Raw genomic sequence first — 25,840 nt, 5'->3', positions numbered from 1 at the left:
TCTCTCCCACTTGCTTGGTCGTTGTAAACGATCGTCGTTTCCTCCTTCCCTCTATCGAATCCAACAGAGCCCCACACCTCCTGGATTCTCACTCCGAGAATATCGAGGTTATTGAGTGGTTGTGTCCTCCTTGTTGCCTTTTCGTGAGAAGTTCGTTCAGTGGTAGACAATGGCGAGATTTGGTGGACGATAGACTTGGCGATCACAGCGACTGCGTGAGTTACCGTTCCTAACGAGAGCGAGAGTTCGGAGGAAGAAAAGTTCTTCAAGAGGTACATCTCTCGTTCCTTTTTATTTAAGTTTTGAAAAGCATGCCGTAATTTATTCTTAGATGCTAACTTATTGTTTGTTTGTGAATGCGGTGTTTTTGTCATAATGAATTTGGAACGATCTTGCTTCCGCTCATAGGTACTCTTTAACAAGAGTTCCTTCACTTGTAACATTAATGGAGTCTCTATTGATGCCATAATACTTAGATTATTTTCTTTGTCTTTGCAGGATTGAGCTAAGGATTGGCTTGAATCAATTTCATTGGAGAGCATTGGAACATGGGATGAACTAGCTCAAGTCTTTCTGAACAAGTACTTTCCACCCACCATATCTTCCAAATTGAGATATGAGATTGTAGCTTTCTCTCAAAAAACTGACGAACAATTCTATGAATGTTGGGAGAGATACAAGGATTATTAAGGAGATGCCCACAACATGGATATCCCAACTGGTTGCAAATTCAGTTCTTCTATAATGGGTTGAATGGTAACACTAAATCCATTCTGGATACTACTACTGGGGGATTGATCTTTGGAAAAACTGCTACTGAGGCTTATGCTATCTTGGAGAACATGCCCATCACGAGTTATAATTGGCCAAGTGATAGAGATTCCACCACTAAAACCATCAAATTGTATGGAATTGATGAGGTAAGTGCTTTTCAGGCTCAATTGACCACAATTACTAACAATTTGTCTAAATTGGTTACAGGAGGACAATCATTAAATTCACCATCAATAGCTTCTCAAATAGCCATGGTAGCAGAATTCAACAAGTTTGAGGTGGACAGAAGAGTGAGATGGCCAATTATGTTGACAAAGGACATTATAGGGGCCACTAACAAGTTCCTACTCACTATCATCCTAGTTTAAGAAATCATGAAATTTTTTCCTATGCTAATAATAAAAATGCTTTGCATGCACCACCTGGATTTTCTAGTGCAGGGCCATCAAATGTGGAGAGAAAATCTTCTTTAGAGGAGGCAATGTCGGAATTTGTCAAAGAGTCTAGAGAAAGAACTACAAATTTGGAGACTGCAGTTCAAGATCATGGGAAGGCAATTCAGAACATGGAAGTCCATCTTAGTAAAATGGCTATTTCCCTTCAGATAATGCAAAAAGGTAAATTCCCCAGTTGTCCTGAGAATAATCCAAAGGAGGAATGTAAAGCCTTAACATTAAGGAGTAGGGAAAAGTTGGCCACTCGTTTGATAAATGATGATGATGATGAACCATTTGAAAAAAAAGTAGAAGAGCTTAATGATGAACCTAGTGAAATGAAAGAACCTAAGGAAGTTGCTAAGGAAGAGCAACCAAAGAAAAAGGCAAGTGAACCATACCCATCTTCAGTAAGTCTTCTTCACCTACACCTTTTATGCCTAATAATATTCCTTATCCTCAGATGTTCCAGAAAAAAAAAAAAAAAAAAAAAAAAAAAAAAAAAAAAAAAAAACTAATGAGCAATTTTCTAAGTTTCTAAATATTTTCAAGAAATTACATATTAACATTCCCTTCATTGACGTTTTAGCACAAATACCTAATTATGCCAAATTCATGAAGGATATTTTGTTAAAGAAAAAGAAATTTGAATAGTATGAGATGATTAGTTTGACAAAGGAATGTAGTGCAATCTTACAAAAGAAGCTTCCTCCAAAATTAAAAGATCCAGGGAGTTTTACTTTATTGAATTGGAATTCCCCACAGCAGAAGTAATTAGACACATTAATCTCTAAATTTCGTTTTACAAAACACAGAAAATTCAGAGTGACAAAAATCATGGAAAAACATAAACCTGAGCATGCTTAGAGGAAGACATTAAGAAATCACTTACTTGTTGAAGACCAATTTTTTGTGTTCCTCTCCAATTCACACCATCTTCTCCCAATCCCACCAACACCGCAACCAGACACCACCACTGGGTCTTCCCCATTATTCTCAAGGATGGGAACTGTGTAGAGTTTTGGGCTTGCACATAAGTTTGGTAAGAGGGAAGGAGAAAAGAATTGAGAAAAAAATATATTCTCTGTAAACAACACTGAGAGAAGAAAGAACAAATAGTCACCCTCTCCTTAAGTACAACTAATCCCTCTAATGAACAAATATTCATAGTCTAACTATGACCAAACCCCTCTCAGACTAGGAGAGTGTGAGGCGCCTCATTGTTCAAGCCCCAGAATTAACCTGTAAGGGAGCAATTTCTCTTTTTACCCTAACTATAGGGAATGCGTAAATTCCTTCATGTGTAGCGGTGTTCCCAACTCCTCAATCAAATGAAACCCTAAAATGGTAGGCTTTTGAGTCGAAGAATCTAGCCACTCTCACCCATACAAATCAAAGGATTGCCTTTATAGGTAGGAGTTCACAACTCACTCAGGATTAAGGTCAAGTCACCTATGGTGATCCTGATGAAATGTAAGTCTCTTCTAGCAACGGCGTTATAAAGAGAGATTTAACATTCCGTGGTCCGATCTTTATACAAACTCTTTTGTATAAGATACCCCCGCTCACATGTCTCCACAAGAATGATTAGGATCAAATCATTTGTAGTACTTTACAATAATTGTAATAACTACAAAACGGGTCGTACCAGTAGTGTCATTAGGATAAGGCACCTAACCTTATCCATATATCACTTAAACAGGATCCACCTGTATGTCTCCACATATATGTTTAAGTTACATCAGATAACCTTGGATCTTAGGTTAATGGATTATTGCACAAGTAATATAAAATTAATCAACCATTGATTCAGCTAACATAAAACTACAAGGCTTTAAGGCATACACCCCAACATTACTATGCCTTGCACTATTAGCTCTCTATCTGTTAAGACAAGCTTATATGACTTAGGTGCTTCTATTAATCTTATGTCTTTGTCTGTTTACAGGAAACTTGGATTGAAGAAGGTGAAGCCTATCACAATTTCCTTACAAATGGCCGATAGATCTTTAGCATATCCTCAAGGTATTGCTGAAGATGTTCTTGTTAAGATGGGCGAACTTATTTTTCCTGCAGACTTTGTGGTTTTGGACATGGAGGAGGATTATGAGATTTCCATCATTTTGGGGAGACCTTTCTTAGCCAGGGGGAGAGCAAAAATTGATGTTGAGGAAGGTAAGTTGACTTTTAAAGTCAATAAGGACAAGATAACGTTTGACATTTATCCATCTCTTAAGACCTCTAAAGAGGTAAATACATGTCATAGGATAGATAGCAAATATGAGAATCCTGTTAAGCATGATTTTGTATTGCCTTTTATACCATCTCATATGAGTAGGAATGGTGGAGTTGTTGACTTCTGAGGTGATGATAATGTGATTGTTGACCCTCTAGTTGGTTTTTATGGCTAGTTTTCTTTTATACATGGATATGATACTTTGATCTCAAAATGTGGAAGCATGAATGAGAGATTTAGACCATCATGGGACCCAGCGTGATGAATGGATTCGATCTAGCTAAAAGACGTTAAACCAAGCACTTGTTGGGAGGCAACCCAATATTTTACTGCTTTTATTTATTTTTCTGTTTTTACTTTTGTTGTTTTATTTTAAAAATCAAAGAGTCATTCATTTGTTCTCATATTTTATTTTTCAAGGTCTATTTGCAACACAAAGTACTCTTTCTACTGGCCAGTTTGGCGGACTCCCGCACGCTTCCAGGCTTGTTATTCAATGCTTTATTCTTTTCATTCATTGAGGGTAACAAATTTATAAGTTTGGGGTGGGAGGTGTCTTTCATACTGTTGTGTTTGTTTATTTATCTTGCTATGTATGTTTATTTGGGCTTATCTTGCCATGCGTGTTATGTTGAAAACTTGAAGAAAAATTTAAAAATTTTGATTGAGTTTTGAAAGATTTTTTATGAGTTCTTTGTTGTGTGTTGTTAATGTTGATTGTCCATGATGAAACTTGAATATGCATGTTGAATGACTTATAGTGGAAATATGAGAGTAATATCTTGAAGAATAATCTTTCTATTACTTTCTTTAAATGTGTGAATACTTGATGATTAGTGCATGAGCTAGAGTAGAGGAAAAACTGAAGGAACTCTTATAGAAGAATACCTATGACTTGAAACGAATCTTTCCAATTCATTGTGACAAAATTTATACGTATACATTCAAACATACAGATATGCATTGTAAACAGTAATTATTGGCATGCTTTAAAAGATAAATTACAAGAGACTGAGAGACTTACTAGTTGAAGACGTTCTTCAGAAATCTCGGTCTCACCGTGAACAAAACTCTTCACGCTCTTTCTCGTCCAACAAGCAATCGCCTAGCACCACCACGGTCGACTACACGAATAGCAACGTACGAACAAAAGGCAATGGGGACTACACCACCACTCGAAGGCCTCAGTATTCTCGGAGTGAGAATCCAAAGGGTGGGCTTTGATGGAATTGGTAGAGGGGGGGAGGAAAAGCTATCATGTACTACAAACAAGCAAGTGGGAGAAAGGGAAGACTATCATATAGTCGGGTGCTTGATCATTTAGGTCGGGTACACGATCGTGTAGTAATTGCTAAGCGATCGTCTAGGTAAAAGGTAAGCGATCGTTTAGATACGCTCAGGCGCTAAGCAATTGTTTAAGAAATCGCGAGCGATCGTTTAGTAAACGCGAGTGTGCGATCATTTAGTAGGCGGCTCTATCGTATAGGCTCTCAACACTAAGCGAGGAAGACTTTCACACTGTGAGCGATTTAACTTGTCTATTGTTAAATGAAAACTATTTTCATTTTATTCTTCAGTTACTAGGACTGAATTGAACTTCCCACTATCACACAAAATTGGAGAAAACTTCGGCCAATTATCTCATAACCACCTAATTAATAAATTAATAAATATAATCATATTATATTCATAACCTATAGTTTGATATCATATATCAACTATAGTGTTTTCTCCTCTACTTGATATAAATCATATTTATATCCAATTTCCTCCAAAATAATGTATTTCGTACATTTAGTCAATCATATCATATATAATTAACCAGTTCAATTATATCATATATAATCGAACTCTCTCTTGTCAATTTGAACATTTCAAGCTGACCCAAAAACTGATTCTCAACTTTTATCCAAGCTACCAAGGGGACCTTATGGACCTATGGCTCGAAGCTCCAACGATACGTGAATAGCTGACTAAACTCTTTAGCCACGAGATCCACCATTTCTTACCACAGATATATTTCTGTGTCCATCGGATATAACCAATCATGACTACGATAACCCTTCACAGATGCTCGTAAGTACAACTGGGCCAATTTACCATTTTGCCCCTGTAGTTACATCTCACTTCTTAAGTACCATTGATCCCTCTAATGAACAATACAACATAGTCCAACTATGTGTGAACACCCTTCGGGCCATGAGAAGGTATGTGGCGCCACATCATTCAAGTCCTAGAATCAGCCCTTAAGGGAGCTATCTATCTACTTGCCCCTGCTTTAGGGAATGAGTGAATTCCATATTGTGTAACTGAGTTCCCAGCTCCCAAATCAGGCAAATTCCCGAAGTGGTAGGTTTGAGTCGACGGCTTGGCCACTCGCACCCATGTAAATCAAAGGACCGCCCTCAATGATAGAAGTTCCTAACTCACTTAGGATTGAGGCCATGTTACCTATGGTCATCCTAGTGAAGTGAAGTCTCTGTCATGAATGACGTTATATAACGAGACGTTAACACTTCGTGGTTAGGTCTTATACAAATTCTTTGTATATTAAACCTCTACTTGTATGTCCTCTACACGAATGATCAGGATCAAACTATCTGTGACAAGTCACAACACTTGTAATTATTCCAGAAAGCGGACTGCATCCATAGCGTTACCAGGATAAGGCTTTCCTCCTATATCCATATATTACAAACCATTTTGGTTATCACTTAAGACATGATCCACTTGTATGTCACCACATACATGCTTAAGTTACATGAAGGTAATCAGGGATTTTAGTTTATTGGTTTGTGGTAAAGCAAATAAAGCATTTAAATGAGTAAAATCAAGAAGTGAAGTAAATATCATATATTATACATCACAAGTGTTCGTACAAACTGTTTACAAACTACAAGACACGAGACTTTAGGGCATCAACCCCAACAAAAACTAGAGAAGCTTTCTTGAACCTAATTTTAATTTTTGAGTTTTAAATTGAATGTGACTTGTACACACACATATGGGAGATGATTAGATTTGGCCATGAACAATCATAACGATGGACTTGTTTGAATGTTTCTACTTGAGTTCTCGATCGATTATTTTCTGAGGTATGAATCACTAGCGCACTTATTTAAAACTTTTTTATTTTCTTGAATCTTCTTTGCTCGGGACTAGTAAAATCTTAAGTTTGGAATGGTGAAACACATACAAAATGTTCGTTATTTGCCTTAGATTTAGGATTGTTTTTAATATGTTTTTATCAGATTTGACATGTTTGCTAGTGATTTCTAGGATTTATGATCGAGAAGTTAATTATACTCAAAATAAGCTAAAAATGACCAAATTAGGCTTAAAGGAGTCAAAATTGAACAATGGATCAAAGGGAGTGAAGAAAATAGAGGAAAAATACAATGTTCCAAAGAACAAAGGAGCCTTGCAACACTACAGTAGGAAGCGAGATTTGATGCAAAAAGGTAGTAACTACACTTTGGGATGCAGCATTGCAACGGTTTAACAGAATCAGACCAGCGTTACGACACTGTTGTCGAAGTGTTGCGACGCTGGCTTTCCTTATTTGACAAATTTGATAATTTAAGCAAGGATTTTATGTCAAAATTCAACCCTATGATTAATTAGACGACTATGAACACAAAGAAGGAGAATTCTGACCTAGAGAGAAGACATTCAAACCTAATTTTGAGACCAAAAAAGGAGAGTTCTTGCCGAAGAGAAAATATTGAAGAACGATTATGAGCCTATTGAACTTCCTAACGTGTGACTGGAGAGAAGATTGGTGATTTCCACTATTGAACTTCCCGGATAGGGTTTTCTCTTATTCTTTCTTTTTCTCTACTCGAATACCCTCAATTTTGTATGAGAATATGTTCTTGAGAACCATGAGTGTTTTGACTCTTTGTTTTAGGGTGTTGTTGGATTTACATATGGATTTGAGTTAATATTTAGGGATTTCAAAGAATTGCATAACTAAGTACCTTTTAATGTTATTGTTTTAATTGATTTTGATTAGCCATCAATAAATGTTAGATTGAATGTTCAATTCAGTAGATTATATGTTTAATCAAACTTGTAACATTAAATTGCTATTAACCTATCACATACATAATTAGGGGAGTAGTAGAAGTTGATGATGACAATGTTTAATGTCATGGGTTTTAACTTGATATCACGATGTTAGTTATCAATTAGAATTGCATGAGAAATAATTGTTTTTTGAAAGACAATGATTCGGAACTTAGTTTCTAGACTTATATAAATTATATGCTTAATTCCATGATTGGCCTAATTATTGTTCAATGAAATATGTAATGAAAACCGACACCCTAAAATACTTTTAATTATGAAATTTCATTTGTTTGTCCTACTTTGCTGAAAATTAGAACAAATCACTCAATTCGGCTTTTCGATTTCCTAGCTAAAATCGATCCGGTTTTATAATTAATTGAAAACTATTTGTTTAATCTCTGAGGACGATACTCGACCTCTAGCCATTTTAATATATTATAACTTGACCGCTTTCACTTGTATGTAACCATTGCACATCAGTTTCATCTTTCATACTTCAACCAGAACCTTCAATACCCTTCAATGCCCATTGTTTCATCTTTCATCTATAGACTTCAAAAAACCTTTCAATATCGATCGATTCATCTTCCATCTTTAGACTTTGCAAAACCCTTCAATACCAAAGTTGTTTCATCTTCAGCCTTCACAAACACGTTCACTCCTTCGAATTGAAGTTTGTCGATACACTTACAACCCTTCAATAACATCGTTTCAACTTTACGGTGTCAATACCCATTCAACCCTCCAATTGCCGATACTGATATGCAATTACCCAGATGTCATCGCAAACCTTCGAGTTCGAAAAACCATGTGTAGATTCCCATCTAAATCTTCCCGTTGCCAGCAGAATCATATACCTTATACTAAAAAATACCTATACATTATCTTTCCTTTAAAAAACAAATACCTTGCACTCAGAAATAACAAATACAATGTATAAAAAAGAATCACACAAATACCTTGAATTAACAGCGAAAATCTTGGTTGAGTCATGGAAATACACCATACTTAAAAAAAGAGGGGTTGGGCTAAATAAAACAAAGCCTAGAGAGAAAATAAAACTTATATATTAGAAGAGATTTGAGAGAAAAAAGAAAGGAAGCGAGATGATTTGAGAGAAAAAAGAAAGAAAGAGAGATGTGAGAGTCCCTCGCATAGGCATTGCTGGAAGGCGGCGACGGTGGATTGCAGGAGGCAGCACAGTACAATGGGTGGTGGCGGAGATTGACGGTGGCTCGAGGCAGATGGGTCTGGTCGCTCGTAGCTTCTCTTTCTTGCGTGGGTTTGGAGTGGGTAAAGAGAGAAGTTGAGGGGAGGGGGCGGTTGCCGTGCAAAATGCAAAGAAGATGAAATTTGAAGGTTTTTTTTTTCTTTTTTATTCTTCAAACTAATAAATATATATAAGAGATAATATTTACTTTTTTAAAAAAAAAAAAACTAAATTTTGCTGAAATTATGGGAGATATTACCCATTCTATTGAAGCATTGGATTTGGGAGGGCAAAATTGGAAAGTAGGTAGGGAGATGGGCCCACTATATCAATTTTTTTTTTTCCATAAATCAAAAATTCAAAAAATGATCATTTTTTCAATTTATTGTTCCGTTTTGGCATCTACACAATTTAAAAGATTTGCAAAGGGTTTCAACATTATTTTGAAAACCTAAGTTGAATATCATTTTGACCCAATTTTTTAGGTCAGTCTATCAAATAATCTAAAAAGATCTCCTCCCTCTGTATCATGAAGGAATTATCACATTGGAGAGTTTTATTAACAAATGTTATTGATGTTAAATCTTACATTAAATTACAAAACGTCACGTCTGGTAATCATTTAGTTTTTTGTTTTTAAAAATTAAGCCTATAAACACAGCTTATAACTCTAGATTTCTTGATTTGTTATCTATTTTCTACCCACGTTATTTTTTTAACTGAGCCAAAATTTGAATTTTTTTTATTTTTTATGTTTAGAGTTTGGCTAAGAATTATTCTCTTATGCTTAAGAAAGATGCAATCCATTGTAAGAAAATGAGAGAAAATGGGCTTAATTTTCAAAAATCAAAAACAAAAAACGAAATAATTACCAAATGAGATCTTAGTTATCAAAAACTTATCTTTTGGTTTGGAATTTTGACTAAAAATTCAAACATTTATTTAAGTAAGGTGAGAATCATACTAAAGAAAATAGTGAGTAAACAACATAGAACTATAAACTAATCTCCAATAATGTCTAAACAGATATATGTCTAATTGATTCTTAAACTTATGTGTATCAAATAGTCTTGAATCTTAAACATTTCTTAATAAATTCTTAGACATTCAATTCATGTCTACTAAATTTGTAAACTTCGAAAAAATCTCTAATAAATTTCTATATTTTCAATTTTTATCTAATAAATTTTTTAACTTTCAATTTTATGTATAATAGATTTCTTAAAATTTTCAATTTTGTATTTAATAGGTCATTGATCTATTTGACATATGTTTTATTTATATAAAACAAAACCATATATCTACTCAACATAAAATCAAGATTTTTAGATTCTAGTAGACAAATTAAATTATATATATAATAAACCAATTATCAATTGTTTTTTAAAAAAATAATAAATTATAGATCTATTATATATAAAATCTAAAGTTTGTTAAGACACACAATTTTAAGTTAGGTATTTACTAAACACTTTTGAATGTTTAAAAACCAAATAGATAAATCCAAAAGTTGGACTGAACTTGTAATTTAATCTAAATTTTACTTTTGTCCATAAATTTTTAAGTTTATTTTATTTTGGTTCCTAAACCATTAAAATGTCTACTTTAGTTTGGACTTTTAAGTTAGTTCCATTTTGAGTTTCAAACCTTTAAAATATCTATTTTAATTTTTAGATGGTTGAAAAATAACTATTTTGGTTATTACTATATTTTTATTTTTAAATATTTAGTGTCATAGCTTCGAGAAATGTATTTTTCTTAGTATAGTACAATAAATACAAGTATGGAAGATTTGAACATCCGACCTTAATGTTGGTCAAGATAGGTTAAGATGGAAATGTGTAAGCAATCATCGTAAAGATTATCTTTTAAAGTTTATGTACCTAAAATTAAAATATAAAGAAATTGAAAGTTTATGGACTATGTTAAACATTTTGATAGTTTCGAAACATGAGGTTAGAGAAGTTCATGAATACGTAACAAATTGTGATTGAACCTCTACATTGAGCTAAAAAATAAGTGCAACTCGGAATACATGTAAATATTTTTCTTATATGATCGAGTATCTTGCTCAACGACTAGGACTCGTATCCGAGGAGTTTTGAGCGTGACCTACAACTCATGCAGCGGAAAAGACCTGTAACTCTTGAAGAGCAAGAGGCCCACCTACTGCCTGAATCACTGTAGTAAACCCTCCCTTTACTCAAATGAGTAGCGCTTATATCCTCTTTTAAGAGAAAAAAATAAGAAATGAGGGAATCAGGCCAAGACCCTAGAGTTGGTGGAAGTTGCAAAGAAAAAACACTTCCTCCCTCTCTCCCTATTGGTCGAGCTAAATTACATCGAGCCTCGTAAACTTGGTAAAACACCTAAGATTACTTCATTCACCCCTTTCTATAGGTTATGATAAACAGTAGGGGTGGTCATTCAAACTGCAACCAAACCGAACCGAAAACTCGGTGAAACCGAAAAATGCGGTTCGATCCGGTTTGAAGAAATTTTAAAACCAAATTAATTCGGTTCGGTGCAGTTTCACTTTCGAAAACAGAATTTGAAACTGAACTGAACCATTTTTAACTAATATATATTTATTTATTTATATATTTAAAAAAAGAGTAAAACCGAACCGAATCGAATCGTTTTTTTAATTAAAAAAGAATATAACATGAATTTTTTTAAAAATGCCAAAACCGAATTTGAAACCGAATCGAACAGCATATATCGGTTTGAACCAATAAATCGGTTCGGTTTGGTTTCACATTTTAAAAAATTCGGTTCGATTTAGTTTGACCACCAAACCGAACCGAACTGAACAGTTTCCACCCTTAATAAACAGGATCGGTTGGGTGGTTAGAAGTTGATGAATCTGCTCAAAAGAAGAACGCAATGAATTGAATGATGAATGATCAAGAAGGGTTGAACCTCTCTTGGTTGACTGAGGGCTCTACTTCTCTTTTTGAGCTTATAATCTCTATTTATGGTGGGTACTAAGCAAATCGACTACACAAAATAATCAAGCCTGAACTTTCTTGGATGGAAAGGAAGAATGTGGATAGATGAAACCAAATAGGAGCTCTCCCTACTTAGCGCGAGCTACATTGGACCTATACTTCTAGATTATGAAGAAGGTGCCCCTACACTGGACCAGAATCTCCGTCTTAATTGGGAACCAGAAAAGTGGCTATCAATGGTTGGTTGAGATAAGATCTTGCTTCTTGGTCACCACAGAAGAAGAACCAAAGCGAGCAAAGCCCGCACCTTAGTTGTTCTATACCTTGCAAGAGAAGGGTTCAAGTACCCATTTAGAGATTAAATAGAATATTAGCTTGGAAATGAGACTCAGACAGCTAGGTTTCGAGAAGGCTATATCGATCTCGAAAACAAGGGGAAAAAAGGAGAAATGAATGAGATTCTTTGTATCCCTTTCCAAACCTTATGTAATTTCCTTCGGTTGGATTAGCTTTTTGGTAGGAAAGACGGTGGTAGAGCTATGCCAAGTCCTTCACCTGACTCTACTGTTTGTTTTCCAGGCAGGGATGCCCATTGTTCCCTACTCTAACTCCTCCAATTTCCCTTTTCTTTCTTTTACTTATCGCACGTGCCTAGACTCAACATCACTGTTCTCAAACCAAAACAACCTTTCCCAGATCTGTGAAAGGAGAAACGTTGAAGGACCACAACAATTAACATAAATGAACAAGTTGATTTTGTATTCGAGCAGCTGAGGGTCAAAGCTCGTATGGATACATTACTTCATTTCTATGTTCTATGAGGCCTTGCACTAAGCACATACTCGGAGAGGGTTGTGAAGTGTAAAGATTCGATCTTTGACAGCCGTCATAAGAACAACAACATCGATTGTGCCTTCGACACTATAACTATAGGCAAGACTAATTGTAGGATGATCGTCGAGGGCGTTCTGCTCGATTAGGCGAATGCGAATGAGGGATAAGTTTTCCTCGTTCGCAAAGAGGGAAACTCGGGAAGAGTTCAGGTAGAAATAGATGGTGAAAACTGAAGGATCTCATATCGTAGAGTTCCATAAGCGCGTTTGAATCGTTTCGATCTCACCGTAACCGAAATATATATAATACATTCAAACACAGTTATGCAAACAAATCTTAATTAACGGCATGCTACTAACAACAAATACAGGGGAAATAATTCCGTACCAGTTGAAGACAATCTTCAATCTTCAGAACTCTAACGAAGCGGAACCCTCCAAGTGTTCTACCAACGCCTAGCGGAAAATGTCGACTGCAGCAGCATGAACAACACGAACTCACGACCGCAACAGGGACGACACCACCACTAAAGAGCCTCAGGTATTCTCGGAGTGAAAACTAAAAGGGTGGGCTTTGGTGAATTTGGTAGAGGATGGAGGAAACACGAATCGTGTAGGTGATAAGCAAGTGGGAGAGAAAACGACGCTATCACATAGCAGAAGTGCTTATCGTTTAGGAAGAGCTACACGATCATGTAGGGTTTACTGAACGGTCGTTTAGGAAAAGGTATACAATTGATTAATTAAATAAGCATACCATACAATCGTTTAGAGAAGCTATCCGATCGTGTAGGTGACAGTGTGCAATCATTTGGGCGCAAGGTAGACGATCATTTAGGCGGAGAAGAGTTATCGTATAGTCTCTCGATTCTTTAAGCGATCGCTTAGAATTCTCCAACGCACACTTCACCAAATTTTTTTGGGTGATTAAACGACGGGTGAACAAAATGAAAACCGTTTTCATTTTAATTCATCGGTTACATTAACCGACGCTCCCCACTAACCCACATTCGAACGTGAAAAACGGATTAATTATCATATAATTAATCAACTAATTAATTAATAAATATAATCATATTATATTTATATCCTATAGTTTGATATCACGTATCTATTATAATATTTTCTCCTCTACTTGATATAAATTATATTTAATCTAATTTCTTCCAAAATAATGTATCTCATACATTTGGCCAATTATATCATATATAATTAACCAGTCTAATTATATCATATATAATCGAACTTCCTCTTGTCAATTTGAACATTTCAAATTAACCCAAATACTGGTTCTTGACTTTATCCAAGTTACCCAGGGGACCTAATGGACCTGTGGCTCGAAGCTCTAATGATACATGAATAGCTGACTAAACTCTTTAGCCATGTGATCCACCATCTATTAACTGTCAGGCATTCCACTAAAGACCAACAACTGAACTCTTCTTACCACAGATATATTTCTGTGTCCATCGGATATAACCAATCATTAGTACGATGACCCTTCACATATGCTCGTAAGTACAGCTGGGCCAAATTACCGTTATGCCCCTGTAGTTACATCTCACTCCTTAAGTACCACTGATTCCTCTAATGAACAATACAACATAGTCCAACTATGTGTGAACACCTCTCGGGCCAAGAGAAGGTGTGTGGTGCCACATCGTTCAAGCCCCAAAATCAGCCCTTAAGGGAGCTATCTATCTACTTACCTCTACCTGGGGGAATGAGTGAATTCCATCTTGTGTAGCTGAGTTCCCAGCTCCCAAATCAGACGAATCCCCAAAATGGTAGGTTTGAATTGGTGACCTGGCCACTCGGACCTATACAAATCAAAGGACCGCCCTCAATGGCAGGAGTTTCCAACTCACTTAGAATTGGGATCATGTTACCTATAGTCCTCCTAGTGAAATGAAGTCTCTGTCATGAACGGTGTTATATAACGAGACGTTAACACTTCTTGCTCAGGTCTTATACAAACTCTTTGTATAGGACACCCCCGCTCGCATGTCCCCAACACGAATGATTAGGATCAGATTATCTGTGACAAGTCACAATACTTGTGACCATTCCATAAAGCGGATCGCATCCGTAGCATTACCAAGATAAGGTTTCCCTCCTATATCCATATACTACAGACCATTTTGGTTATCACTCAAGACATGATCCACTTGTATGTCACCACATACATGCTTGAGTCACATCCAGATAACCAGGGATTTTATGTTTATTGGTTTATGGTAAAGCAAATAAAACAAGTATATGAGCAAAATACAAGATATAAAGTAAATATCATATATTAACATCACAAGCGTTCGTACATACTGTTTACAAACTACAGGACACGAGACTTTAGGGCGTCAACCCTAACAAAAACCCCTCTGAAAACTATTAGTCAAACGTGCCATATATATTGAGGGACTTCATATCATTCATTATTAAAGAGAAAGCGACAACGTAACCTTAAATATCGATAAACGGGAATGATTTCCCTAATAATGAGCAATGTTGGTAACAACAAATGGTTCCCCACATCAAAATAAGAGCGTGACATATCCGACGAGATGATAACATGCTTGGACAAGTAACGTGATGAATCTTTCCTATATCTCTAAGTGCTCTATGTCTTATTATGTGAATTATGTCTTCCTTTTCGAACTCCAAACCTCCCCCTTCTCTAATAATGGAAAGTACAGATCTACGATTAGGAATATACAAGCGCCATTCTAGCTCTAAAAACATTGGATGAGGAACTACCACGCGTTACTCATCCAAGACAACAAAGTCAACCACTCAAAATCAAATGAAAACACATTTATGATTTTCAAAAACAATTTGACTACTTTAAGTCATTTTTCACACGAGAAAATAAAATAAATAAATTTGTTATTGTGTATCAAATTTTCATTTTTTAGCTTTTTAAGACTTTAATACATAAAGTTGTAACTAACAAAAAAAAACTTTTCTTTTTAAAAAAAAAAAAAAAACAAAACAAAAAAAAAAAAAAAAAAAACAAACTTAGGTGACGCTAATCTTTAAAAGTATATGATAAATTTTCAAACTACAAATATGTCAAATAAATCAAGTTTGTGTCGAATAAATCGTTTGTTCTATATATCTTAACATTAATTAATTTATTATACACAAATCAAACTTATATATATTAAGACACTAAATATATAATTTTTGTGTCAAATATATTTCTAATATTGTTAGAAAATGCCAAATAGATCACCAACCTATTAGACACGAAATCAAAAGTATAAAGATTTAGTGGAGACCTTAAATCAAAATTATAAAGTCCAGTAAATAATTTATTAGACACAAAATTGAAAGTTCATGTTCATTCACAAGCGAAAGAGCATTAGCCAACCCTTTTAAAATAATCAAGGTTTCAAGAATCTTTTATCTCATAAGATGAGAGATTATCATACTCACCTACCGAACCTATCCAAGACGATCCCAAATCACCCAACCTAAACTTGCCCAAGATTATTTAATCAATTTACCATAACTAATTTTCCATAATATGGTAATCATTATTTTTAGTGGTCATCCAATAAATATTAAAAGCATTAACAGTATCTTTTATAGGTCAATCTACCCTTTGCATTTGTAATCTTATATTTTAAACATAATATTGTGAAAACATCAAATTGATAGCTCAAAATGAAAGAAATAGACAAGTGAAGTTAAAAGCACTAGTACAATATTTTATAAGCCTATCAACCCATCATGTTTATAATCTTATATTTTAAATGAAAATTATAAATTTGCCAAACTAATAGCTCGATATAACATTCAACAAATTAAAAACACTAGTAACATACAATGGTACATACTATCCAAGAGCATTAGTAATATCATCTATAAGAAACTAAACCTATCAACACAATCTCAATTGGAATATTCAAACTCTTCACTACTCGAGTGAAATCGAGTTCATTCATGTTCTCGTGCTATCACAACCATAAAAAATTTTCCTAATTTTTTACAAAGGCTAGAATCTCAAAAATGATTAAACAAGATCAACTTTAATTAACATGATAAACAATTCTACACTATCAAACATTGAAATCTAAGACTCTTTCTCGGATGGAATCCGCTCCCATTTATTAGCCGCAACCAAAGACTGGACAATGTCAGTGTCAGTCACAAGTTCTCATCTCCACTACTCTCAAGGTTTGATTCTTCCCTTTCTTCACAAACTTCCACATTTAATTCCTCCAATTCTACCAATGGTCCCTCCCATTTGATTCTGATGTTTCCATCTTTTTGTGACAATCAGAAGATAAGAAAGAATCGAATTTCATAAACACCCTCTATTCAAAATTCCCTATTTCATGAATCTCCGCCCATTATCCGCCGGAAAATGAAGACCAGCACCGGCGGCGAGATTGTTCCAGTCCAAGGCGGCCATATCCTTCGGTCCACCGGCAGGAAAGACCGTCATAGTAAGGTCTTCACCGCCAAAGGTCCTCGTGACCGCCGTGTCAGATTGTCGGCTCACACCGCCATCCGATTCTACGATGTGCAGGACCGATTGGGTTACGATCGGCCCAGTAAAGCCGTCGATTGGCTAATCAAGAAGGCTAAATTCGCCATTGATAAGCTTAAAGAACTTCCCCCTTATTTCCCCATTGTCAGCGGCTTAACAGACTCAAATCCCAAAACAGGGGAAACAGATTCCCCTGAATTTGGTTTCCAGTTGCAGTTGCAATCCGCCACCGGAAACTTCGCTCCGCCACCAGAATCTTTATTTCCGATGAGCTCTGCCACTGTGTCCACTAATTTCCAGGGCTATCCGGTGAATTTGATTTCGCGGCCTACTGATCCGGTTCGAGATCTTGCTCTTTCTCTCCATAACTTCCATGATTCTCGCGTAGTTCCATCGGAGGAAGATGGAAGTCATTCGACGGCGAATGACCAACGGCTCATTGCTGATTCGATTCCGGCGAGTAAGAAGGAGAAGATGCTGGACTGTGGCTGCAGCAGCCATTGTTAGGGCAAAATTCGGCAGCGGCGTTTTCCCAGAGGGTGTCGCTTCAGGCCAGTTTGGGGCATTCGCTGCCGATTCGTGATTGGAGAAGTCAGAATCGACAGCCGTCGGTTCTCGGCGGCCGATTTGATGGGTCATCGGAGTTGCATACGCCGTCGCAGATTCGAGGTGAAGGCGGGAAAGACGGCGTCGTTTCGGGGACTCATTCGTCGTCTCCGAATTATCGCCCGTAGATATGATTTTATTCCAATTCGAATTTACTAATATGATTATGGAGAATGTAATTGTTAATTCAAATTTAGTTGAAGTATTTATTGATTTAAATTTGCTAAACTTTTTATTTGTTTTATTGAAACAGATTTTTTTTTAGTAACAAACGAAAAGGGGGTTTACTCGTACGTGGTAGGGTGTTCTATATTTGGCTACACTTAAAAGGAAAAAAATTTGGGTTCTCGTGAGATGTATCTATTTTGTGCCTCCCAAATATAGCACTATCATGTATCAATTTTATTTTAAAAAAATTAATCTTTTTTCTAATTTCTTTTTTATAGTAAAGAAGTGGGAACATATGAGTTATTGTAGCCTATGTTATATCTAATCATTGCTCTAAATATATATATATATATATATATATATATATTGACTACTGTTGAATGAGAAATTTTGGACCAATCACAAGTCACCACCTCGTTTGCTATATATTAAATTGGTCCAATTTGATATTACTATTTGGGCTTAAAGTCCAAACTACAAAAAAAAAAAAAAAAAAAAAAGTTGAATTGGACCTAAATTCTAGATAAGGCCCAAAACCAACTAATTGGGTCAAGCCCATGGACCAATAAAACCCATGAAGCCCACCTGAGAACTCTATAAATAGAGAAGTTCTCTTCATTTGTAAGGACAACATTTTCTACACTCAGAAGACGTAGAGAGAATTCACTAACAGCAGACCTTTGAAGACACAAATACTCTTCTTCTATAAGGCAGAAGACCTTTGAAGACACAAATACTCTTCCAAGACTTCTACTTCAAGCTTCCAAGACTTCTGAAGTTGCACTCCTATAAGGCAGAAGACCCTTGAAGATACAAATACTCTTCCAAGACTTCTACTTCAAGCTTCCAAGACTCTTAAACCTGCACTCCTATAAGGCAGAAGACCTTTGAAGACACAAATACTCTTCCAATACTTCTACTTCAAGCTTCTAAGACTCCTGAAGTTGTACTCCTATAAGGTAGAAGACCTTTGAAGACAAAAATACTCTTCCAAGACTTCTACTCCAAGCTTCCAAGACTTCTACTTTAAGAACGTTCGGTGCTTTCCTTCTCCAAGTCAAGCATATTCATCCAACTGAGAGAGAATCAGAGGATCAAATATTAAAGATCGAACCACATCGCATCAAATCAACTCCAACATCAACACGAACTCAAGTTCAACTCCACAAAACACGTTTCTCCGGAAACCTCGTGTGAACAAATTGGCACGCCCAGTGGACCTCTCTACCTCTCATCTCTCTCGCCATCCGAGTCAACAAATCTACAAATGGCACCAAAGAAATTTGCGTCCAAAGCTACTGTCGCAAGCTTACATAAGCTCTGTCATCACGGAGGAAATCTGGGGCCAGCTGATAGACTTTCCTAAATGCGGGATCGTCATCAGAGAAAATCCCTTGTTTGAAAACTATGCTTCTATTACGATCTATCAGAGAAAGAATCACATTTTGATGTAGTGTCTATCATGATGACTGACGTAACGACTGAGTCGACCATGGCAGAGATGGAGGTAAAGATAAATCTCCTAATGAAGGCTGTAGAGGAGCGAGATCATGAAATCGCTGCTTTAAGAGATCAGATACAGGCTCGAGATACTGCTGAATCAAGTCACTCCCCAGCTACAAAAGCCAATGACAAAGGAAAGATTGTCTTGTAGGAAAGTCAACCACCACAATCCACCTCTGTTGCCTCCCTATCAGTTCAACAGCTCCATAATATAATCACAAACTCCATAAGAGCTCAGTACGAAGGACCGTTGCAAAGCTTCTTTATGTACTCCAAGCCATACACCAAGAGAATCGACAACCTCAGAATGCCAGCTGGATATCAACCTCCAAAGTTCCAGCAGTTCGATGGAAAGGGCAATCCAAAACAACATGTTGCACACTTCATTGAAACCTGTGAAAATGCAGGAACCTGAGGAGACCAGCTAGTCAAGTAGATCGTCTGTACCTTGAAAGGAAATGCTTTCGATTGGTATACTGATTTGGAGCCAGAAGTGATTGACAGTTGGGAACAACTAGAAAGGGAGTTTCTGAACCGCTTCTACAGTACAAGGCGTATTGTTAGCATGATGGAGCTGACAAACACCAAACAGTGGAAGGGATAGATAATCATTGATTACATCAACCGATGGAGAGCTTTAAGTCTGGATTGCAAAGATAGACTTACTGAATTATCTGCAGTGGAGATGTGCACTCAAGGCATGCACTGAGAGCTTCTCTACATCCTTCAAGGGATAAAACCCCATACGTTTGAGGAGCTGGCAACACGCGCTCATGATATAGAGTTGAGCATTGCCAATAGGGGAACTAAAGATTTCCTAGTCTCTGAATGGAGAAAATACAAAAATGATGCCAAGGGCACTGAAAAGATCGTGGGTAGTACCACAAAAGAATCTATGGTCGTTCATGTGACCCTGCTGAAATTTTCCTCCAAAGGAAAACAAACAAAAATTGAAAGAAGGCTTATGAGGGCGAGAAGTGTCGTCCAACTCTTAAAAAACGACAAGATAAGGTTTATCCATTCTCTGACTCTAATGTGGTAAATATGTTGGAGCAACTACTAGAGAAGCAACTTATTCAGGTATCGGAATGCAAGGGGCCAGAACAAGAAGGAAAAATAAATGATCCTAACTACTGCAAGTATCATCAGGTCATTAGTCACCCAGTTGAAAGGTGCTTCGTGCTGAAAGAACGAATTATGAAGTTAGCTTGTGAAAAGAAGATTGAGCTAGATTTGGATGAAGTAGCTCAGAAAAATCACGCTACAGTAGAAGCGACTTTAAATGTTCCAATACTGTCTATGTCCCATGCTCAAAGAGAAAGCCCGATCCAGTTTGGAGAATTCGAGCCTATAGTTGTTCGGTTCCAACAAGAGATTCAAACAGCAAATTCTGAAAAGAAAGATGAGCTTGTTGAAGATGACAACGAATGGTAGATAGTAGTGACTCATCAAAAGAGAAGACAACCAAACTCCACCCAAAAAGAGTCGTGTTCCTATCGAAGCTATAGAAGAAGAAACAAGACTCATAAAACGAAAGGCAAAAAGATGACACAGAAGCCTAAGCCTGCTAAGAAAAAAGACAAGAACTTTCCTCAATTCTGACGGCTGGCAACTTCAGCAGAATTTCTCCCAAGAAGCTTTCTCAATAATCATCCAGAGAAAGTATCAGAAGTTATTGCATGTCACACTGTCGGCATAGTGGAAGTCGACAACAATCATGTGACTTCTGAAGAAGTCAAAGACTCAGAAGAAATGAAGTAAAGAACTTCTATCTTCGATCGTATTAAGCCTTTAAGTGCTCGATCTTCAGTCTTTCAAAGATTGAGTGTGGCCACGGTAGGAGAAGAAGACCAATGTCCAACGACTACTTCTGCTCGAACTTCAGCCTTTAAAAGGCTAAGTATATCTACATCAAAGAAAGATCAACCTCCAGCATCTACTTTCGATCGTCTCAAGAGGAAATTTTGAAGCCAACGTCATTTCATGAAGAAAACAACGATGAAAAGATTCACAGTCGTGTCCCTTCTCGTATGAAGAGGAAATTTTCTGTTGACATAAGTACATAAGGTTCCTTGATAGTGAAGCCAAAACTCATCATATTGACGAATCCTATAAATGAAGATGATAATCAAGACCATGATGAAATAAGAGCTTCTGAAGTTTAAATAAAAAAGCTCCTCATCGCACGAGCCTAAACTACATGATGCTCCTAGCCCATATGAGCTTAAAATGTGAACGACTCAAAAAAAAAAATTTGTATGAACTACGTTACGACTTGATCCCTTTCATTATAAAGGGTACGTAGGCAACTTAAAGAAATTTAAGTTCAGTCGCGCATAAGAAGAAGAAAAAATTCTCTTCGAACTACATTATGACTTGATCCCTATCATTAAGAAGGGTATGTAGGCAGCTTGAAAGAAACTTCAAGTTCGGTCCAGTTTTTTTTAAAAAAAAACTTGAACTACATCATGATTCGATCCCTTTCTTTAAAGGTACGAATGAAACTTAAAGAAATTTAAGTTTAGTCCATCAGAAGAGGTACCACAACCACCTAAGTATAATACTACAAGATTGATGTTGATCATCCCCGTCAAAGAATGACACTTCAGATTGAAAATGTTCATCCCTATTGGGGGCAACACAATGGGTTAAAGATGTTCATCCCTCGTAAAGAGCTAACATAGTAAATAAAAGGCACACACGTGGAATGCGTTTCGCTTCCTCTTTAAAAGTAAACTTATACGCTCCTTCATCTTCAAGTTTAGAGGCTCCATCGATACTTCATCTTCATGCTCAAAGTCACAAAGTCAAGCCTACTGCCAAAGCTTCATGCTTCATCAAACTCAAATGCGAATAATTTGTCGATGCTTTATCAAACTCAAGTGCGAAGGTCGAGTCGATGGTTCTCCATATTTAAGTTCAAAGGCTTCATCGATGCTTCTCCATCTTTAAGTTCAAAGGCTTTGTTGATGCCTTTCCATCTTTAAGTTCAAGATTAGCATGCATGGCCCTACTTTCATCTTCAAGTTAAAGGTCGGTGTGCATGACTCTGCTCCATCTTTAAGTTCAAGGTCGGTGTGCATGGCTTGGCTCCATCTTCAATGACTCGGTCTACAAAATCATGATGCAGCTTCGCTTCATCTCCAAACTAATGACACGACTTCGCTTCATCTCCAAGTCGTGGCGTGGTTTCGTTTCATTTCCAAACTAATGACGCGACTTTGCTCCATCTTCAAAGTCGTGGTGTGGTTTTGCTTCCTCTTCAAAAATGTGGGTGTGGTTCCACCTCATATGCGAGATCAAGTTTGGTTTGTCTAGCTCTACCTCATATGTGAGGACGACTCTAGTCCATCCAGCTCCACCTCATATACGAGGATAACTCTGGTTCGTCTGGCTCCACCTTGTACGCGAGATCGACTCTAACCAATTTGACTCCGTTCAAAATCTTGATGGCACATTCTTCTCATCTTCAAGGTTTGATGGCATATCCGCCTCATCTTCAAATACTCAATGGCATATTTCTCTTATCTTCAAATTTTGATCAAAGAGTAACATAACAAGGCAAACCTTTCGAGGATCCTCCCTAGGGTGATCGAATGGGAGAGTTGTATGCCTTTGCGGGGCCCCTTCCCATGACGATTAGGATAAACGAGCGGCGCTACAAGGTAGACCTTTCCGAGATCCTCCCAAGGGTGATCCAATTGGAGAGTTGTAAGCCTTTGTGGGGCCCCTCCCATGACGATTAGGATGTACGAACGGTGCTACAAAGTAGACCTTTTTGGGATCCACCTAGGGTGATCAAATGGAAAAGTTGTAAGCCTTTACAGGGCCCTTCCCATGATGATAAGGATACACGAGCGCACCAAAGACGGGTCGATGAGATTAAAAAAAAAATTGTTTTGTTGTGCTCCTTTGGTTGCACCGTAACTCCTACAAAAAAAAAAATAGTAGGGGGCAAGTTAGTAAAAAAAAAAAAAAAAAAAAAAAAAGAGAAAAGTGTGAAAAAAAAAGAAAAATATATATATGAAAACAAAAAAGGAAGGGAAGCCCTAATTCCCCATCTTTCCTTCTTTCTCCCTTCTCCTCACTTACAGCTTCCTACTGCAATTCAAGGCTGATTTACAATCCGAGTCCGATTGACAAAGGATGTAAAGAACGTAAGATCGAAAGAGAATCACAATTCAAACTGCAAAGGACGTAAGAACGAAGGAGATCACACTACAAGATGAAGAAGAGCATGCGTCCTGCCAGTATTTATATAGCTAAGTTCGATGGGATTTTTTTCTACTAATCAGTTGAAATCTGATAAAATCACGGGTTACTCGAACTGAATACTGTTTATTTTGTTGTGGAACTCCGATTCTTGCTGAAATTAGTTAAGAGTCAACAAAAAAGATCATGCTCGATTGGAGGCTGCCTGAATTAGGGGTCACGGTGGAGTTTTGAATCCCCAGATTCAACGGCGAGGAGTTTTGAGCTTAAGACTTGAGAGAATCTGGCATAAGCCAACAATATGGAGAAGGAAATCTCGCTAAGGCTGGTATCGCTAGCCACAAAGCAGACGGCTGCCTGAGATAAAAAAGAAAGAAAAAAATTATTAATAAATAATAATAATAATAATAAGGGAGAATCTCGCTCGAAATCCTCTCGCTGGTGTCGCTCTCTCCCACAATCTTGCTCGAAATGCTCTCGCTGATCTCGCTCTCTCCCACGATCTCGCTCTCTCCAGTGTCCTCTCTCCTAAAATCTCGCTCTCTCCACTCTCGCTCTCTCTCACTTTCTCGCTCAAAATCTCGCTCTCTCCAACAAACTTCACGTGCTAATTGCAAGCACTGCAAACAGAAGATTATGAAAGGAGAGGAACTTGTGAACTTAGTCACCGCCTTGGTGCCTTCAGAGACAACGTGTTTGGCCAATTCTCGAAGATATCGTTGATGAAGTTGTTCATGATACCCATGGCCTTGCTGGAAATACCGATGTCTGGATGAACTTGCTTTCAGCACCTTGAAGATGTAGATTTTCTACGTTTCTACAATCTTCTTCGTCCTCTTCTTCTTCTTGTCTCCGGCAGCAGAGTATCATTCCTTCTTCAGCTGTTAAACGAATCGAATTCGATTCTCAAATTAAGTTCCTGATCTCGCTGATAATGGTTTGGTATCACTGGTAATGGCCTATCTCGCTGATAATGGCTTGGTATCGCTGGTAATGGCCTGATCTCGCTAGTAAGGCTGTCTTCCAATACGTTGGCTCTCCAAAATCTCTTCCATTTAAGTTCAAATTCATATTCCATTCAAATTGGAATTAAAATCAACTGTTATTTCAAATCTCAATCTAAAGCCTCTAATCCAAATTTTTATTCCAAATTCAAGCCAACCAAATCGGGTGAGATAAATGTCAAATCCGTCTGAAATTAAAATTTGGTCATATCCCAAATTTTATCAATATTGAATGGTTAACCTTGATATTGAGTTATGAATTAAATGCCGAGTCAAAATTTGGCTAATTCAAAAATTTATCTCAAATTTAAATCAACCTTAATTTGTATACTCATTTCCAAGTAAAATTGAGCATATCCCAAATTTTTATCTCAAACCAAAATTGATCAAGATTCAATTTCACCCCAAATTCTATTCCGAATTCGAATTAAATTAAATTTGCAATTAAAGTGGAACATAAATTCTACTTTAGTTCAAATTAAAGTTTACTTAGCAAAAGTGTGACAAACGAACAAGATTTCAAATCAAAATTTTGAGCTAAATTCTCATATTTTGACCATGATGATGCATCAAATTAAAAGAGTAAAAAAATCATACTTTGATCTCAAATTACATTTTTTTTTCGAGATTCATCCACCCATATACGTGCATAAATCTCGAAAAGGGGACATTCGTTGAATGAGAAATTTTGGACCAATCACAAATCACCATGTAATTAATGACGAATTTCTAAATCATTGACTTTGGGTCCAATTAGAAGTGGACACATGTCCCGAAATGAATTGAAGACAAGTTTTGATGACGTCACGCAGATGAATCAGATGAGATTAAATTGGTCCAATTTGATATTACTATTTGGGCTTAAAGTCCAAACTAAAAAAAAAAAAAGTTGAATTGGACCCAAATTCCAGATCATGCCCAAAAGCAACTAATTGGGCCCAAAGGTCAGGCCCATGGACCAACCAAGCCCACGAAGCCCATCTGAGAACTCTATAAATAGAGAAGTTCTCTTCATTTGTGAGGGTAACATTTTCTACACTCAGAAGGCCCAGAGAGAATTCACTAACAAGTAGAGGACTCCCAAGACTCTTGAAGCTGCACTCCTATAAGGCAGAAAACCTTTGAAGATACAAATACTCTTCCAAGACTTCTACTTCAAGCTTCCAAGACTTCTGAAGCTGCACGTAGAAGACCTTTGAAGATACAAATACTCTTCCAAGTCTTCTACTTCAAACTTCCAAGACTCCTGAAGCTGCATTCCTATAAGGAAGAAGACCTTTGAAGACACAAATACTCTTCCAAGACTTCTACTTCAAGCTTCCAAGACTCCTAAAGCTGCACTC

The 25,840-nt window shown here is 36.8% G+C and overlaps 2 protein-coding genes and 1 non-coding gene across 3 annotated transcripts in view; 2 read left to right on the top strand and 1 right to left on the bottom strand.

Moving 5' to 3' along the window:
• Positions 1-606: 606 nt before the first annotated feature.
• Positions 607-713, bottom strand: LOC150036365 (small nucleolar RNA R71). Its single transcript, XR_016529931.1, has one exon. It is a non-coding gene; the product is annotated as a small nucleolar RNA R71 (small nucleolar RNA).
• Positions 714-16,286: 15,573 nt separating this feature from the next.
• LOC120069862 (transcription factor TCP10-like) lies at positions 16,287-17,838 on the top strand. Its single transcript, XM_039021677.2, has one exon. The coding sequence runs from the start codon at positions 16,879-16,881 to the stop codon at positions 17,509-17,511; it is 633 nt and encodes a 210-aa protein (XP_038877605.2). The 5' UTR covers positions 16,287-16,878; the 3' UTR covers positions 17,512-17,838.
• Positions 17,839-24,447: 6,609 nt separating this feature from the next.
• The window catches only part of LOC120069860 (cytochrome b-c1 complex subunit 7-2, mitochondrial-like), a 13,902-nt gene continuing 12,509 nt past the window's right edge, over positions 24,448-25,840 (top strand). Inside the window, exon 1 of the mRNA XM_090313647.1 lies at positions 24,448-24,483. Within this exon, the coding sequence (XP_090169773.1) occupies positions 24,448-24,483 (36 nt within the window). The remainder of the gene's footprint in view (positions 24,484-25,840) is intronic.

This window comes from Benincasa hispida, chromosome 5 (genome assembly GCF_027475165.1).
Source record: "Benincasa hispida cultivar pf3 chromosome 5, pf3_genome.v1.1, whole genome shotgun sequence".
Taxonomy (NCBI): domain Eukaryota; kingdom Viridiplantae; phylum Streptophyta; class Magnoliopsida; order Cucurbitales; family Cucurbitaceae; genus Benincasa; species Benincasa hispida.
Note: the sequence above shows the minus strand (reverse complement) of the source record. Positions and strands in the feature narration are given on the sequence as shown.

Excerpts from the sequence above, each read along its gene's own strand:
- LOC120069862 (XM_039021677.2), top strand. The coding sequence starts at position 16,879 with ATGAAGACCAGCACCGGCGGCGAGATTGTTCCAGTCCAAGGCGGCCAT.